At 36.5% G+C, this 12,372-nt stretch overlaps 1 protein-coding gene across 3 annotated transcripts in view; it reads left to right on the forward strand.

The window, feature by feature from the left end:
• MRPS5 (mitochondrial ribosomal protein S5) overlaps positions 1–12,372 on the forward strand; it is a 288,002-nt gene that overhangs the window by 249,032 nt on the left and 26,598 nt on the right. For all 3 annotated transcript variants that reach the window (XM_061350357.1, XM_061350356.1, XM_061350358.1), the window contains one exon: positions 2,812–2,949. In XM_061350357.1, coding sequence (XP_061206341.1) covers positions 2,812–2,949 — 138 coding nt within the window. The remainder of the gene's footprint in view (positions 1–2,811; positions 2,950–12,372) is intronic.

The raw sequence follows: 12,372 nt of genomic DNA on the forward strand, positions 1-12,372 counted from the left end.
TTTAAGTGTAAGGTTTATAGCAGGAATGTGTCACTGAGAATTTAATTTTATGTTGGTGCAGAGCATGTCTAAGAGAGACATGTCTTTTGCTGGTGGCAAGACATCAGTCCAGGATCCACCTGTCTTGCTTTTACGTATTATTCAGGTTTTAGGTAAGAATCCCATCATATGTTTGGAGGATGCATAGGGAATGGAGGATATGATGCATTAGCTGTACATACTTACATGTCAAAACACTGTTTTATTGAGATGTGACATTTCAGATGTTTACATTTCATGAATTTATTCTTTGCTCTCCTTTCAAAGTGTCTCTTCCCTTGGTAGCAGTGTGTGTACAGAAGTGTGCGAGTATATTTTATTAAATACCAGTACTCAGTGTTTCAGACTTTGAGAATCATATAGATTTGGTTAGGTTAGGTTTTGGGGTTTTGTTTTTTTTCCCCTGTCCTCCCCCTTCTTTTGTCCTGCTGCAATTCAGAGACCAAGTGTCTCATCTCCTGGTGTTCAGAATACGGTCAACAAAGCCCATAGGCTTTCCCAGACATGTAATTTTGATTGCCAGCCCAAAGCTGGTATTCTCTCACTGTGAGTCTTGTAAGTATAAATTGTTCTCACTTTAAAGAAGATTGAATCCTTAAAGAAGACAGGAGATTTGTCACTGGTTTCAGTTGAAGCCAGGATCTCACAATGGTCTTTAGCAAGCTCTGTTATGAGTTGTAATAGTTGGATGTTGTAGTACTTTTTAAAAATAACTTTGGATCACCAGACTTCTTGAGATCAACTGAAAGTCTTCTGGCCTTTTTCTATCACACCAGTGATCATTTGGCTGTTTCTTTTTCTGACATTTGACTTTTTCCTTTTCTTCTGTTTGCCAGCCATAAAATAATAACCTAGCTCATGATGAGGTGAGCAGTAGATTTGCGTGACTTCTTATCAAGGAGTGTTGTGAATGCAAGATATCTACATGGTTCTGAGGAAATTACCTGTACTGAAAGTAGTCAGAGACTGAGAAAATATAAAGGAGGACAGTATTATACATATTTGCTTACTCTTTACTCTTCCCAAGCCAGCTGTTTATAGTACTTACTGGAGACAGAATGTTGGGCTACTTAGGCCACTAGCCTGAACCACTGCATCTCTTCATACACCTCCAGATTGTTTCTTTTCATTTTTCTCAAAAAGGTATTAAAACTAAGAATTACTGTGCCTTTGTATTAAAAGAAGCTTGTTCAAAGAAATTATCAGGAGATATGTTCATTTATAGGCCAACAGGAAGTATGCGAAATGGGCAAAAGCGTGCCACTTAAAGTCATGTTTGAGGTATGACAAAATATGCAAGTGTGTGAAGAAGACAGGATTAGATTTTGCCAGTTATTTTGAAGCAATTTCCAGCTGTAGGCAACTGAAGGGTGCAACAGAAAATTATAAATACTGCCAAACAGTGTGAATTTGAATTTGTTTTAGATGCATGGTGTTCTGTTTAATTGCACACCAGTCCAAGAAGTAAATTACTACCTCATGTAATTTGGGGGAAGATTATTCTCAGATGAGCTGTTAATGTAATCTTGTAGATGAACAGTTTGTCATTAAATGTGTATTGAAAAAAAACCCCACAAAACAGCTCAATAATTGTGTGTGCTTATAGAGTTACCATTGTCTATGTAGTTTGTACTAGGAGTGACAGCTAGTTCAGTAGCAGTTTGAACTGAAAGGAAGTGTTTGAGTAGTGACTGTAGCATATTGTTTGTATGCATCTCATACTATGACTCAGTGATATGTTCTGCATTCTCTGTGAATTTAACCAGATATTTAAGAGCCTTCTATTCCTGTTTTTGCTTTTTTGTTTCTAGGGCACTTTTTATTTTGTGAAAATTGATAGTTTTTCAAAAATTGTTCATGATGGTGTTTTACTGTCAACTTTAACTTTTTATAGGAGTAAGTTATGATAAATTCACATTTTAAGATGACTTCGAATTTTTTTAGAGCTTCCTGCTACAGGAATTGATTTGCCTAGAAGGAGCTATTATCCTGACTTCAAAAAATGGTGGTTGTTTTATTGATACTGGATGGTAACAGAACATGATAAAAGTCATGCTTACTTTCTGCTTCTAAAAAACATCTGAAAAGATTTAATTTAAATGTACTTTGGGAAGAAGTAGGGTTTTTCTATTGTCATTTTCTGAATAGCATGATGAAAACTTGATATCAAGACAGTATAGGCCTTTTTAGTTTCTTGAATATGCACACTGAGGTTGCTCTCAACCCATTTCTCCAACCTCTCAAGGTCCATTTGTATGGCAGCATGACCGTCTGGTGCATCAGCCACTCCTCGCTGTTCTGTATAACCAGCAAACTTGCTGAGGGTATGCTCTGCCCCATCACCCACACCATTAATGATATTGAGCAGGATTATTGGGCTGATTTCAGATTTGGTTTTTATAGCACATAACAGTATTTTGTAGTATATTTATTTATCATGTTCAATTCTGTACAGGATGTTATTGCACATTTGCTGCTAGGACAGTATTTCTAATTTTTGAGGGTGCATTCTCACTCTATCACCAATATGTTAGAAGCCTTCTAGATTTTTTTCTCTTTGTGACAATTTCCATTGCAATATTTCACCACCATCACCTCCTGCAACTTGCTTTGCACTTCAGGACAGAAGGTTCAAGTTTGATTCCCTTTGGAAATTAAGCTGTATGAGTCGATACTGCTGATTTTTTTCTTCTGGTGTGTATATTTGCACAGAATGCTGTTTTAAAGAAGAAAATGTCCCTTACATAAACACCTTTCTGTCTTTATTCTTAGGGTTTGCTTCTGTGCCAGTGAAAGGAAATTGTTGTTCGTATTCTAGCCTGGCATGGGCTTTCCAGGCACGATGTTCCATCTCTGCCCCCTGGACTGTGACAATAGAGCAACGCAGACAAAGCAGTTTCTTCAATACGTGTAAGTCTGGAGTTGAAGTAAAATTATTATCTGTAATAAACAGAAGAAGAAAAGAAAATTTTTCTTTGGAGAGATACAGTCATGAAAATCTATGTATAGTAACTTTAAAAATCTATTCTAGCTACCTGTCTCCTAAGATTATAGTTGCAACTACACCTATTTGACAAAGTGCATGCGCGAGGTCAGTTTATTATCTTTTAACAGCAAGCAAGGGTTTGTGTCACGTCACAGTGAATCAATCCATCTAATATCCATCATTGGGTTGAGGGGGGAAGTAACTTCCCCTCTGTTTCATACTCCTTTATTAAGAATATATTGTGTGTTTATTTTCTAAATTAATCTTGAGGCACAGGCAGGACGTACCATTCCAGCTGTGCTGTCAGAAAAAAGAAATAACTAAAATGCAGTAATATTTTAAACAAAAACCTGTTGGCAGTGTCCTGCTAATTGGCTGGTCGGCTGCAGTTCTTTCTTCCACGTATACTTAACGTAATTGAGAAATGGCTGTTTGAATTCACACTTGGGACTGTGAACTGAGATAGCTGAAGGAACCATTCCACCTGATTTGTGGTTCCTTATCCTATCCCAAGGGGGATAAGAAGGAATAGTAAGAACATAATCTCTGCAGGAGATAACTGCAGCAGTTTGCAATTCCTTGACTGTTTATAATCCATCAAATACAAGACCTCTGCAGAATCAGGCTGTCAGAACTGGTGGTCTCTTCCTATTCCTCTCAATATCTAAGTGGCAGAATACTGCGTTTTCTACGTTTTTAATGCAGAAAAATACAAGTTTTACTACATTTGCTAAAGAAATGGTTTAAGCAGTCATGCTGGGTATCTGTTCATCTTACTCAGTAAATTTTGATCATTGACTGATTTCAGACAGCTGAGGGTAGGGAGGTCTCAAAAGAACTGCAAAAACCTACGGTGCGTGAACCGGAGGCTCTGCATGGTAAAAGTTTTCTAAGGATGCTAACTGCAGAAAAATATAATGTAGAACTTTTTCTTAGGCACCCAACCAGTCACAAGATAAGAATATGTAAGAAGCTAAGTACTGTTGTTATTTTGTTTATCTTAAATTTATAATTTAGCATTGCAAGTGATTGCAGTGTGATTACAATTTGTAGGTTAGATCGTTTTCTTAGTTATGCTTGTGTTCATATTCATGAAGTCTAGATGAGCTTTGTTTTAGCAGAAAGCTTGCCAGCTGTCTTGTTAGATGACTTAATGAAGAATGTTTCTTAGATGACTGAATTAAAATGTTTGTTGTGATGGCATCTGCATTGTCTGAATTAACAAAATTTTGAACAAGTTGTATTTAGGCAATCTACCTGTAACTATTGGCTTAAGAAGATGTAACAACTTGGAAGAATATAAGTGTGCCTCCTTTATGTATTCATCAGATTCAGAAGATTGAGGGTTTCTATTTCAAAGCAGTTTCTAAGCATGTTTTCTCTTACAGAATTAAAAAAAATAGAATCTTCAAAATTCAAATGGAGTAGATAGTAACAGTATAAATCATTCATATCCTCTAGCCGTGTAGTTGCTTCAGAAGTGATAACATTAAAAATGCAGATACGACCATTTTATGCGAAACAATTTTCAAGTGAAATGTCAACCAAATGACAGGTTCTTTGTGACTGAGAAAGGTGACCAGTCCTTTCTTTCTCATTAGTGGATGTTTATTTCTCTTCCATCATACCTATAAGAATATTAATATGCTCTTGTTAGTAGGCACATCTGTAGCTTCAACGTAACTATTAAAACAGTTTAACTCATTCAAATTGACAAAATTAATGTAAACAAGAGGAACGGCAACTACCCTAGGTGCTCTGCTATCCTTACCTAGATAGTTGTCTCCTGCAACTCTGACACAGAAATGTACATGTGTTTATTCTTGTCCTATGACATATTTAAGTGAGTTTGTAATGAAATAATTTTAAATGATCTTGTTATCCCAGGCTCAGTTTCTGTTCCTCCTTTTTGCTTTCCATTGTCCCTACTATGGGGAGCAGTTTGGTTCCATTTACTTAAGAATTTAGAGATGTTTATTTAGAGATGTGGAAGGGCCTGAGGTTTTTCAGATCATGCTTTAAAAATACATAACTTCCTCTGAAAAGTCTTGCCTCCTTTTTCAGTGTGTCTCAATAGCCGTGGTATTTGTAGATAATGTCTTCATTGTGCCTGTTTCAGTCCAACTTTTGTCTGAGAGGGTAGGGCAGATTGGTTTTCCTTAACTGTCAGTACATTCCTGGGCTGTCATTCCTGAAGGCAGCGGAGTTACACACAGATGTGTTTGCCTCCCAGCTGTAAGAGTTATCTTTGATCCCAGTCATTCAAATCAGCTAGCATAATTTTCTCAATATCTGTTGTGTATTTAAGTGTATATGAAAATAAAGAAATTTTATTTGATACTGTGACTATATAAAAATCATGCTTTCCAAATCAGAGTATTAATTCTATTAGCCTAGCCTTGGGAACAAATGAAAAGACAAACTTAATTTCTCTGTTGCTAGGTGATGCATTCTCTTAGTTAGAATACAGAGTAAGGAATAGAATGATTTTTTTCAGACGTTATAGAACTAGATTGTAATGAACAAGGGAGAATCATTCAGGCCAACAATATAAAATCATAACATGTTTTGTTTCTAGAGCTTTGCACACTGGAGGCAATCGTACTTGGTATAAATCTCTGTTCTTTCTTGGAAACATAAGCTCCTGAAAGCCCGCTCCTTTAAATTACATTTTATGTTAAATTTTTGTAGGGCTGTGTGAATTTTCTTTGTATTATATTGTTCATTTTTTTTTCTGCTGTGCTTAATTTGATTACAGTGATTTTATTTTTTTATTCTTTAAGCATGATCTCTCCAGATAAGTAATTACTGAGTTACCACGTGTTACTGTCAGTGGTATAATAAGAAGAGTTCTGATGTTTCAGCATTAATGTTACAAAGAGATCCAAATATACAAGTGCCTTTTTTTCTTTTTTGTTTACATTTACAAGGGAGGTGCCTGTGTGTCAAAGAATAGTTGGTTAATTGTAGGCAGAAAAAGGGGAGTGAATATTAAATGCCTTACAGTTAGTTCTACTTAATGGGGAGGGCAATTTTATTGGGTTTTGCTATGTTGCTGTGCAGCAACTTCTGTGAAGGTGCTTGACCTCTGGTTGTCATTTAGTTTTGAGGGCAGTGATGTTTTGTTTTACAGACCTCACCCAAATCTTTTCTTCATATCCATCTGGTGACACTAAGGCTAACTTTAGTAATTAAAGCAACCTTCAAAACATAGTAGCATTTACAACAGCATCTGTTAGCTAATTTAAGGTCTTGGTTTTTTAATAAGTTGCTGCGAAGAAACCCCCCATAATATCTCAGATGTTTGTCCAGATAATTTAGAGCAATTTTGTTCCTCCTTTAAGCTAACAAGTTTTTAGTCTGTCAACAGCTAGGTTTGTAGATGGCTTTATTCAGCATTGAATTGTGGCTAACTGGAAAATCTCATGTCTACAGCTTCCTGATGACATTGTGATAAAGTGTCATTTTTAAAAAATGTGAAATTCTAATTCCATGTACACTGTGAAAGCGTGCTTAGGGTTTGAAGTTAAGTGGAGAAATTCACTAAGTCTGCGGAGCAGTATGGATGCAGTATTTTCTAGCTCCAGTGGTTTTGTTGTACTACCATAATATGTAGTACACACACCTCTTGGCAACAAATGTACAGACACACGTAAACTAATTTTTTAGTGCAATCCACATAATGAGAACTTTAACATTTTTTAATTATACTTTCTTCAACTTCTATGATTAAGAAGGTAGCCCCTCAGGCTTCAGTCTTTTATTAGCAAAATCAAACAGAAGCCAGAAAATTTGTTTCTAGATTAGGGTTTTTTTCCTTTTCAGTCCTGTGGAAATTCGGCTAGCAGTGAGAAGTAGAAATGAGCTTAAGTTTTCAGTAGATACATTACAGATATGTGCAGTTCTAATTTTTAGTTTGTGAAGATTACCTAAAACCATCTTAAATCTCTCCCATGATTCTAGTCTCTTACATGGCCTAATGTTCCCCTTTGTCGTACTGCAGTTCTTGTCTTTCTTGGAACATTTTCAATGTCCATATTCTTGCAGTTCATAAGATACCACCTGCTATCCAAATTAATTTTGAGTTACTCCTTAGAAGGCTGTCTAGACTGAATGGTTTATATTCTTCACTGTTTCTAGGTTTATGTAAAGGCCTTGTAGAAATAACAGATAATATCTGCAGAAGATGACATCTTAAGAGGTTGGAGGCAGAGTTATAAAGAAGAACGTGTTTTGTTAAAGTAGCCGCCCATCACTTGCAGGGGTGGGAGGAGTTTTTTCATTATCTTTCAGCAGAACTTGTATCAGATGTACATCATACATGTCCATTTAGAATGTAGGAGGTGCCTTGCAGTAGAAGAAAACAATGTTTTGAGTGTGTCACTGAGGAAATTCAAGAGTAATCCAGCATTATATATCATTTTACGGACCTACACTTTTCTGCTTGCAGACTGAAGTCAAGAAACTACAATGTCACATGATGGCAGACGGTTGCAGTTTGGAGATAAAGAAAGTAGCAAGGGCAGTTCTCATTCAGGATGAACACACTGATTTTGACAAAACTACTTTCGAATCTTTTGGGGATATTATGTAGGCTGATGAGTTAAACACTAGTTCCTAAAAAGATTTTAGTTGTAAATTTTGATTTCCCATAATGGATATATCCATCACCTGCAATGACAGTGGTAGAATGATTAATTTGCTGAGATCAGCAGCATGCAGCTTAAACAAAATACAGCATTTTAAATTTTACAGTGATACAGCACCTTGGCATGTGACTGAGGATTACTTTCATGGTGTACTTCACCAGAACTAATAGGTTTATGCATCAGTCAGTTCTAGTGAAAGGTAGAACTGGATGTGTAGCTTTATCAGAGGTTTGAAAGTTTTGATAATCTTTCTGAACAGCATTTTAGTCATTGCTGTCTTCCCTTTTTCAAATTGAGGAAGTACCTGACGATAGTTCTTTTTGGCCTTGATAATTAATTTTGGTTAAATTGGTGAAAGAATGCTAAAATACTGGTGTGATCTGTTATCAAAAATAATAGAAGTACAGGCTAAATGCCAGTGTCTTCTAAAACCCATCAAGGGTTTTAAGAAAAATTAACTACTATTGGGCTTTGTAGTTTTCTGAAGAAAGCTGTCATTTTACAAGAAAAGCCCAATGTTTAAAACTCCTGTAGACTATTTCAGTTAGCTCTGATGAGACAGGGTTGCAGTTGTCTCTTTTTAAGAGATGATAAAATCCAATGTAATTGGAATAACCCAGCTCTGCCTGTCCCTCAGTGATGAAGCTGCTTAATAAATTAGTTTCATCATATCAGCACCATGATAAAAACTCTTATTTGATGGGATATCAATTTATTGGCAGTGAAGTTGTCACTAAGAACTTGTTTAATTTGAATGTGAGTGGATTACTCTGTTCACTTTAATTCCAATAGTAGATAATAACTACATAGTAAAAGTTTTATGAAGATTAACTTCATTATCTTTCTGGACTCTCAGCACATCCTGCTTTAGAAGCATGACTTAATATTAATTGTTCATGAACGCTGTCAGAATGACCTTTCTCTTGAGGTTTTGCCTGCTCAGAACAAATACTGAAATGCAGTTCTTAGTAGTGAAGAATTTGTTTCTAAGCTGTCTGGGACATGAACAGACTTTTCACTGTCTACTATACAGTTGCATAGTTCTTAACAGAGATGCATATCCTTAAAATGTTAGCCATAATGGTAGACTTTTGAAAGTACAACTATGGCAGAGAATAAGAATGGATATGGGTTTGTTTTTAACATCTTACAATGATGTCTTGTTCTACAGTGAACCTCGAAGGCAGAGTTGTACAAATAAGTAATATATTGATTTCCCTGTTCTCATCCAATTTCAGCTATACCTAGAGAACAGCTCTTGGGGCAGGCCCATCGTTTGCTTTCCATACCTGTTTAATGCTTGGCCTATTCCTTTCAGTCCTCAGTGATCCCAGTTGTGGTAAGGTGATAGAAACGTGTATGTTTTCTGAGAACTTACGGAGTCCATGCTGTTCTTTCAGAAATGTGCTTCAAAATCAACAGATACTGAATATAAAAATTATACCTCACAGTGATGTCTTAGAGGAGTAAGGTAAAAATGCACTTCTAGAGTGTGAGAAAAACCTCGCCTCATCAGACCAAATATTCATTTAACTGAGCATCCTGTCTCCAGCAGCAATTCACTACTGGAAGAAACTAAGAATTGGATGAGCATGTAGAGATGCTTCCTTAGGAAAACCTCACAATCTTCAGTGATTTGCAAATGGATTTTCTTTTCTTTTTTTTCATTTATTTCACTTCTAGGTGGCTTTTTCTTCTATGAAATTGGCTGCTTTTGAGCCCATGTAAATGTTCTGACTAGAGTGTCTTCTCTTGCCTATAGATGGGTAAGCATGTGTTCATCAGGGAAGACAAGGTCAATGAAATGCCCTCTGCACCTGAGTATAGCGACGCTTATGCGGTTTGGTTCCTAGAGGAGGTGTTTTTTAAGCCTTTAACCTCCTTCTGAGAAAAAAATGTCTCCTTGTGGTCATTATGCAGCTGAATCTAGACTGCGTAATTTATCATGCAATTTGCGACAGATTATGTAAGCAGCACATTCCCTTTGCAGATGCTCTTTCGTGTTTCTTGTGTGTGAAGTATTTTTTCCAAATCTTTTTTTTTGTTTGGAGATGGCAAATCCACTGTCTGAAGAAGGCAAGGGGTTGAAATGCCATACATTTTTAGAATTCACCTGCTAATAAAAGTGCGTATTCCAGGCTGAAATCTGAAAGAGAATGTTAGTGATTGAAAAGACCTTAGTGAGTTCCTTATGGTAATACATACGTGTAGATGCAACAGCAGTGAGCAACAGCACTTTGAAAGATGCATGTTTATTGTAACATGTTCATTAGTCTTTTTATTATATGATTAATATTAATGTCTTTGGATTTCCACTGCTCTGATGCTACAAGACCATTTGTCATTAAAAAGCTTAAGGAAAAATTGCTTGTAAGTAGAAGTGAGCCTACTTATAAAATTGATTCTTTCTTCTGCTTTTATTCCCATTAGTTTTCCAATTTACTGCTACTTGTCTTTCTCTGTAGTTCATATTCTAAGCAAGCTGGGAACTCATCTTGCAGAAGGCAAAGAAATGTGCTGTTAATCTTCGTTTATCATGATTTAGGATACTGGTTTCTGGTACAGTTTAAAACAAGTCTTTTCAGTAATACTTGTGAGTTACTGAGGTATGATCTAATACTCGCTCTGAAGTGTGCCCTGGGACTGTCAGGTTCCTGAAATTCAGGGACAGTATAAAAAGACATAAATTCAAATCCTTTTCAGAATATTACAAACATCTTTTATGTGGGTTAAGAAGAATGGAATGGTGTCATGCAGACTTACTATTCGCAGTTGTTAGCAATCAGCCTGCATGAAGAATGCTCTCAGCAAAATTAAGTAGTGGATCTTTTTCTAACCTATAAAATAAAATTTTATATATGACACATTTTCTTGTATTTCTTTTTTTCAGTTAGTAGCTATGGACCTTTTGGTAACTGAGTAGAAATGTGGGGGCTTTTATGACAGGGTCTATTTTAGTTTTGGAGGAACGCATGCAAAAAATCAAAGTTTAAAAAGGCAAAATAAAGGCCATAAATCACTAAGAGATTGCATACTGTCAGAGCATTTCTGAACATTTAGAAATGCAAAAAAGAGCACAGCAATCCCCAATTCTGTTTTGATTTTTATTCACTACAGTTCATTTCTCCTGCCTATGTGTGTGCTCTTGAATCATTTTGGAGTTTTGCTGCCAAGTCAGATTGATCTTTCTTATGGTCAGGTTTTTTTCATTGTTTCTGTATTGTCTGTCTATTGTAAGCAGTATCCCCACCATTGTAATCTTCTTGACTGCACCCTATCCTTTCCATACTCCGTTCTTGTCACTTTGTCTTAAAATCAGTGTGGTATCTGCCATCTTACAAAGAACGCTCAGCTCTGTAGCCTGCAGGCTCCTGATGTTTCATTAAATGCAGCTGCTTTCCAAGCACATGATGGTATTATTATAGACTGATTAGATGAACTGCACTTTGCTACCGAATGTGATGTTTTCATCTGGTTTTAATTTTGTCAGAAGTTGTGCAGTGCTTGAGGCCAAAACTTGACTCAGTCTGACCTCATCTCGTGGGATCTCTTGGCATTGACTGATCTCCTTTGGTACAAAACAATCTCCTTTTGCTTTTTTCCTCTATTGGGATTAAGTGGTCTTATCATTCAGATATTTAGAATACAGCTCAAAGTGCTGGGATTTTTTTGAGTGTGTAACCAGCTCAAGAGCTTCCTGTTCATGTGTCTCAACTGTTTGTTGCTGCCCGTCTGCAGCCTCCTTTGTAGCTGTTACAGCCCTTTATGAGGCCACATGAACTGCAGCAGATTGGGGAGCTGTTTCAGCTTAAAAATAACCTGGCAAAGAAAATGTAAATACCTGTATTGTAATTTCAAGTTTCCAGGCTAGCAGGATTATCATGAAGAAAAATAAATTGCTAGTTACACAGTGTTTTCTGAATAAGCTAAGAAGCTTAACATGATTGATTGTCAAACTTCCAACTCATGAGAGAATCCTATAGTCCACTTAAGAACATCAAAAGCTGCATCATGCATTACCTACTTACCACCAGTCTTTCTTGACTCAGCTTTAATGCAGTGTCATTTTAGGGTAATACTCACTAGCTGTAGACAGCCTAGTACCCATCACCATTTGACATTTACTGAAAGTAACATGTTGAGTCAGCAGTTAGGTTTTTCTGTTTGGTGAGTTCTGTGCAGCAGAAGATTTTTTTAATTACTATTATTTATTTAGCACACAGGTACATGCATCAGTTTGTAATCAGCTGGAAACTTTTTTTAGTGGCTGACAGTTTAGATGCTGTTTTCAAGCCATTTGATACATTTACTGTTGGTGGGATTTTTTAACCATAAACCTCTGGACATTAGGGCTCACTTGAATGTCTAGAAAAGATAAAAATTTCTTTTCTAAAGGGACTAAAGCCTACCCAGGAGCAAATACAATTCTTGCCTCACAGCACATGGGAACTGTGACAAACGCTGTTATCCGTGGGCATTTCTGCTTGTCTGTGTTACACTTTCTCCACTTGTCTGTAATACAGCTGAAATCTGTATTATACATTTATTATATATTATGTTATTTGTGTATGTAGTACTTTCTAGGCTATTCTGCTGTTGTCCATCTCGAGGGAACGCTGGTTTGTAGCTTTCTGGCCTTGTGTTGTGTGTCCTTCCTTGCGCACTTGCTTTCCTAATGTACTGAGCTTTGGTTATTTG

Source organism: Neopsephotus bourkii, unplaced genomic scaffold, assembly GCF_033783945.1.
Source record: "Neopsephotus bourkii isolate Nb327-2 ecotype Australia unplaced genomic scaffold, CSIRO-AGI_Nbou_v1 NB_481, whole genome shotgun sequence".
NCBI classification, from domain to species: Eukaryota; Metazoa; Chordata; class Aves; order Psittaciformes; family Psittacidae; genus Neopsephotus; species Neopsephotus bourkii.